At 43.9% G+C, this 6,544-nt stretch overlaps 1 protein-coding gene across 1 annotated transcript; it reads left to right on the top strand.

The window, feature by feature from the left end:
• The first annotated feature begins 1,363 nt into the window (after nucleotides 1-1,363).
• On the top strand, nucleotides 1,364-6,255 carry CCR5 (C-C motif chemokine receptor 5). Its single transcript, XM_005900894.2, has 2 exons — nucleotides 1,364-1,478; nucleotides 3,213-6,255. The coding sequence occupies exon 2, from the start codon at nucleotides 3,224-3,226 to the stop codon at nucleotides 4,280-4,282; it is 1,059 nt and encodes a 352-aa protein (XP_005900956.1). The 5' UTR covers nucleotides 1,364-1,478; nucleotides 3,213-3,223; the 3' UTR covers nucleotides 4,283-6,255.
• The last annotated feature ends 289 nt before the right edge of the window (nucleotides 6,256-6,544 follow it).

Raw genomic sequence — 6,544 nt, 5'->3', positions numbered from 1 at the left:
CAAACCCAAGGAGCAACTACCATTATTCAGCCCATTCCACAAATGAGAAAGCTGAGGGTAGGGCCAGGCCTTGAGTTCAGGCAACTGACTGCAGAGGCCACTTCAGCAGGTTTGGGGTCTTCTCAGATCACAAGTCCGTGTTGGCGTGTGTTTCTTAGCCTGTGGTGGAGGAAACAAAAGCACGCAGAGGGCCCTCCTGTGGCTCAGGGCTGGCTCTCAGTTCTGTTCTATGTTCTCAGTTCTGTTGTCAACAATTGAGGTTTTTAGATAAGTAACCAACCACCAAGGAAGCCTGGGGTGACTGGAGATATTGAAATAGAATCCTGAACTTGACCCTTTTCTTCTGCCACTTGCTGCCTGTTTCATGTTGAAAAATTCTCAAAGAAATTCCAGATAGACTGTATCCTTGGAGTGTGGGACTCTGCTACCTATGTCCCTGGCACAGTACAGCTACCCACAAACATGGGCTGCCTTGGAGGGCTGCAAAATGGTGAACAAGGAGGCTAACATTGTATAATGACGTGCCCCAAAGGTACTTGATCTGGAGAAAGATGGGCAACACGTTCAGCTCACAGGTGAACGTACAGTAAAAACCCTTAAGCAATCAGCTATTTTAGTTTGCAGAGGAAAATAGTATTGGGTGGTGAGTGTATGTGTGTGAGTTGTGGGAGGAAAGGGGGTAGTGAGGGAGTGAACAAGTCGGGGGCATGCACGCTCAGTCCCTCAGTTGTGTCAGATTTCTTACAAACCCAGGGACTGTGTGTAGCCCACCAGGCTCCTCCATCCATGGATTTTCCAGGCAAGAATACTGAAGTGGTTTGCCATTTCCTCCTCCAGGCGATCTTTCCAACCCAGTGATCAAACCCACATCTCCTGTGTCAGCAAACAGGTTCTTCACCACTGAGCCAGCTGGGAAGCCCAGGTTTAAGGGGGATCACAGGGTCAATGTGAGATGTTCCCCCCACTTTAAAGTCAGTTTCAGTTGGCTTCTGTGGAAGACAAATAGCAAGTGGGTCAGAATCTCTCACCCTCTGAGCCTCCCCATTGATAAGCCCTGCAGTCTAGTACAAATCATTTGTCTCTTGGACAGCAGTTTCTTTCAGTAAAACATGGCCCTTTGACTAGATGCTTATGAATGTTCTAGTTCTAATATCCTTTAATTCCTTCTTTTTTCTAACCATTTGGGTAGTTGGGTGAACTAAGAAGCAAAAAGAAATTGCGTAATCAGGGAAACCCATGAATAAAGTTTCAGATTAGAGATCTATTTTCTAGTCTATTTTAAGCTCAATTTAAGAAAAAAAAAAAGGACTGTTCTTTGATGATTTTTTGCACGGCCAGATACTTATTCAGTAAAACTCCGCCCCCAACTCAGAAGAAACTGTGCATTTCCTACTTTTATGCTGTCTATATGTTTGACTTGCACAGCTCAGCTGGTCAGAGGAGCTGAGACATCCGTTCCCCTACGAGAATCTCTCTCGGTAAGTCGTCTCTCAGCTAACTTTGCCTATTTCTTAGCGCAGCTTGAGTGATGAGTAAAAGCCTTTACAGGAAACCATAGAAAACATCAGAAATACACCAGGTGCTCACTGAACTATCTTAAAATATAATCTTTAAGTAAGGAAAAAGTTAGAGTTTAGAATCAGTTTCAGACTGTGATAACATCAAAGATACAAAACAGGATTATGAATGAAAGACTATAAAAAGCCTTCACCTTTCAAAAGAAAGATATTTTCAGAGAATAATTACCGGCCAAAACTTTGACAGACACTACCTTTTGGTTAGGAGAAATAAAACCTCCTCAGCAGGATGCCCTCTGAACATGTGCCCGACCAGAAGCTGCGTCTAAGTCTCCTTTTATTTCTGCCAAGAAAAGAAGGAAGCCTGAAAATTGTCCAAATTAATAACAAGTTATAAGTATCAAATCAATTTTCATTGCACATCTAGTTGATTCTTTTTCTGGCTCAGAATTTAAAGGTGAGATTTTTCTGTGTGCTTTTCCCAGCTGCTTAATCTGAGGTACTGGGAGCTGGAGTCTCACAGGGACTAATTAAAGAAAATTCTCAGTCAAGCAGTGGGACCTAAATAGACCAGGCAAGTTAGTGCATTGTGAAGGAACTAAGCTAACACAGGACGCATGCTAGGAGATGAAACACTGTCCACTTGACCATTTCTTATGTATTAGGGGAGGGGGTCCTTAATCATAGCAGTTCAGAAACTACAAACACAAACTTCAGAGAAAATGTGAGAATGGCAATCGGGACTTGACAACTGGCTACTGGCTCCTATGACCTTCTCCAGGGACTTGGGCACCAGTCTGTTTCATTTTGACTACATCAAGGCTCCAGGCTGACAATCCTGCTTGTAGTTCTCTCACCAAGGAGTGAAAGACAGGGACTGTAGCAGATAAGAGTTACAGTGTGCACTGCCTGCCTTCAGAATTAGTTGCTTACTCCCTGTGGGTCTTTGGGGAAGTTACTCATCTTCTCTGTGCTCCGAGGTTCTTATTTGCAAAACGGGGACAATAAACCTGACCTGCCTCACTAAGTCACCTTGAGGATTAACTGAATGAATGAAGTGAAGCTTAGAACAGTGCTTGGTAGGCAGAGTGCCCTTGAGAACTGTTCATTACCACCAGCAAGCTCCTAATGATGCTATGTGTAAGCTAACTCCGGGGAATGACGGCTTAAGAACAGACACGGTTGGACAGTCCCTGACCCAGTTTCTGGACATTGTTATCACAGCTTCATTCACTGCACGTGGCCACGCAACACCCAATTTTATTTGGTGAGAGGGCTGATGCTCTCCGTCTAGTAAACAGAGTGTTAGTCGCTCAGTCGTGTCTGACTTTTTTGATCCCATGAATTGTAGCCCACCAGGCTCCTCTGACCATGGAATTCTCCAGGCAAGAATACTGGAGTGGGTTGCCATTTCCTCCTCCAGGAGATCTTCCCAACCCTGGGATCGAACCCAGGTCTCCTGCATTGCAGGCAGATTCTTTACCATCTGAGCCACCACGGAAACCCAAAGCAGAGAAGCTAGCAGCAAACTAATATAAAAAGTTCATTGTTTGACCAAAAAAGGGACTTCAGTTAAATGTAGAAATCTATGTATCAATTTTTAAAACCTACTTTAGTATGTAAAATGGTTTGCATTCACGATGGACTGCTAAGGACATTCTAGGACTTTATAAAAGAGCTTTTCTTTATTTACAGAGTCAAGCAAAATGGATTATCAAACATCAACTCCCCTCTATGACATTGATTATGGGATGTCAGAGCCATGCCAAAAACTCAACGTGAGGCAAATTGCAGCCCGCCTCTTGCCCCCACTCTACTCGCTGGTATTCATCTTTGGTTTTGTGGGTAACATGCTGGTTGTCCTCATCCTGATAAACTGCAAAAAGCTGAAGAGCATGACTGACATCTATCTGCTCAACTTGGCCATCTCTGACCTACTTTTCATCATCACCATCCCATTCTGGGCTCACTATGCTGCAGACCAGTGGGTCTTTGGAAATACAACGTGCCAGTTATTCACAGGGTTCTATTTCATTGGTTATTTTGGTGGAATCTTCTTCATCATCCTCTTGACAATCGATAGGTACCTGGCTATCGTCCATGCTGTGTTTGCTTTAAAAGCCAGAACAGTCACCTTTGGGGCGGCGACAAGTGTGGTCACCTGGGTGGTGGCTGTGTTTGCCTCTCTCCCAGGAATTATCTTTACCAAATCCCAAAAAGAAGGCTCTCGTCATACATGCAGCCCGCATTTCCCATCCAGTCAGTATCATTTCTGGAAGAATTTCCAAACTTTAAAGATAGTCATCTTGGGGCTGGTGCTGCCACTGCTTGTCATGATCGTCTGCTATTCGGGAATCATAAAAACCCTGCTCCGGTGTCGCAACGAGAAGAAGAAGCACAAGGCTGTGAGGCTCATCTTCGTGATCATGATTGTCTACTTTCTCTTCTGGGCTCCCTACAACATCGTCCTTCTCCTGAGCACCTTCCAGGAATTCTTTGGCTTGAATAACTGCAGTGGCTCTAACAGGCTGGACCAAGCCATGCAGGTGACAGAGACCCTGGGGATGACGCACTGCTGCATCAACCCCATCATCTACGCCTTCGTAGGGGAGAAGTTCCGAAACTATCTCTTACGGTTCTTCCGAAAGTACTTCGCCAGCCGCTTCTGCAAAGGCTGTCCAGTCTTCCAGGGAGAGGCTCCAGAGCGAGTAAGCTCCGTTTATACACGATCCACAGGAGAACAGGAAATCTCTGTTGGCTTGTGATCTGACTCAGTTTATACCTGCAAACTGTGGGGGAGTAGTTCTTTTCAAGAGGAAATTACTGTCAACAAGGATTTAAGACTTCATCCGTCAGTTTGGCATCAGTTCTAAATATATTAGATATTTCAAGTCCATCAATTCTAGAAAGCCAAACCAAAACATGCTGATGAAATAGCAATCTTCTCACCGTCCCCCTCCACATACAATTTATTGGCAAGCTCTCCCCTCACTACAAAAGGTTCAATGTCTTAAAAAAAAAAACAACTTCTCAGAGAATTGTTAATTCCTGAGTTTGGTTACCTGAACAGGAATAACAAAATGAACTGAGGAAAGTATTGTATAGTTTCTTATCTGGGTAGGGCCATAGCCAGGTTGCAAATGTGATTAAAATAGGTCCTTCTCTTGCCATGGAGAGAAAAGACATGCCAGTGATCAGATAAGGAATGACATCTTCCATGTGGGATCTCCCCCAAAAGGTATGTTAATAAGTTCCACAGACACTGGTGCCAAAGAAGAGCCCTGTGGTCTGCTGAGAGCTGGGAAGGCTTCTTCACAGAAAAAGGACTGGAGGTCAATGGTCTGTTGGTGGAGAAGGAAGCTGAGCTCCAGGATGCAGGCAAAACTTGGCTGTGGGGAGACAGGCACTGGCTGGGGGAACTCCTGGGACGAAAAATGAGGCTGGCGCATGAGAAAACTGGATGGCATTGCTCATCAAAGTCTGAGAGCAGAGTGGGGAGCCCTGGCCAGTGTTGCAGAAGGCTCATTCCGTAACCAAAGGATGGCCTGGAAAGGTGAGCATTCAGGTCAAGGAGACCAGCAACAATGTGATCAAGTGAGGAGGCTCCACTAAAGTTGAAGCCAGAGATGGGAAGGATGGATACCTCCTCACAGCACTGAGGATGAGAGTCAGCAGAATTTGGGGTGGATTTGGCTTGGCAGTGAAGGGCAGAGAGGAATCAGAGACTCCCTAGATTTGAGGCAAGCATCAGAACTGCCCTAAAAGAGACATTAAGCATGGGAGGAGAAGGAGGTTTAGGTCAAAACAGGGGTTGGTGGAAGAGAAAGGGTCCAGTTTTGTAAGCTGAACACCACCCTAGGCAGACAGACCCTGGGCTGTCTGCCGTTGACTGCTCCAGCCACCAGAGCAGTCCTTCCATCCTGGCTCAAACCATGAGGCATCTCCAGGTGGCTCTGAAATACTAGATTTACAAATGCACGAGTCTGAGGTCCAGAAACACTTCCAGGTCAGATATGACACTTGGGTGGTACTGATTACATAGTTAACAAAAATCCAAAGCTTTATAAGCACTGAGTAAAGAGGCCCGGAAGAGCTGAGGGAAGCCTAAATGACTGCTATCAATAGATAAAGGGAAGAAGGACACACTCATTTGGAAACAGGTCGCTTCAAGCTTTTTAAACCACAGAATACACAATTTACCAACCTCTGTGCTTCAACCTGAATGTGGGGGCTAGAGATACACATTCCAGATGCATTTCTGAACAAACCTTATCCAAACACTAAGAGACTTCTTTCAAAGGAAGAACTGTGTGGGATTTTTGCAGTTTGCTAGTTATATTATTATTTTGTATATGCCTAAGACTGTTTTGAGTCCAGGGGTAGCTAAGACCATCACTGTAAAGATTAGGTGGGAAAACACAAAGGTATGAGAACCTCTCAAGAGATTAAGATGTCAGAATAAGAGGTACTACTGATTTTTCTCCAGCTCTAAAGTGCGAAACTTGAGGGTTGTGGCTGTCAATAGGAAGTGACTGGAAGGGTCTTTTGTCTTGCTCTTAAAGTTGTTGAGAGTATACACGTGGCATATGAGCCTCGTCTCTGGGTCAGTTCAAACATTCTGACATATATATATATACACACACACACACATATACATATATATGACATTATTATGTATATAGACAGTTACAAGTTGCTTGAAAGAAAATATGCATCTAATAAAAACTCTAAAAAATAATTGACTGTATTCTTGTTCTTTCAGCCAATGTACATTTAGAATACTGCACATAAAATTGTGAGAGAACTTTTTAAGTAGCTTATTTGGAAAATTTCACACACATACAAACACACATATTGAGGATTACTTTTTCTAATTGTTTTTTAAAGTTGACCCTCTCACTGGGTAAAATTGCCAGAATAATTTGTTTTTAAAGACGCTATCTCTCACAGTGGAGATCCTGAGCAACTGACCCTGAAAACTTTTAAATTTCAAACTTAATTCTCTACTCAAGCAAAAGAATTGACAT

This window comes from Bos mutus, chromosome 22, assembly GCF_027580195.1.
Source record: "Bos mutus isolate GX-2022 chromosome 22, NWIPB_WYAK_1.1, whole genome shotgun sequence".
In the NCBI taxonomy this organism is placed as follows: domain Eukaryota; kingdom Metazoa; phylum Chordata; class Mammalia; order Artiodactyla; family Bovidae; genus Bos; species Bos mutus.
The sequence above is the reverse complement of the archived record's forward strand: the minus strand, read 5'-3'. Positions and strand labels throughout refer to the sequence as shown.

Coding starts and splice junctions, on each gene's coding strand:
- CCR5 (XM_005900894.2), top strand. CDS start 3,224: ATGGATTATCAAACATCAACTCCCCTCTATGACATTGATTATGGGATG.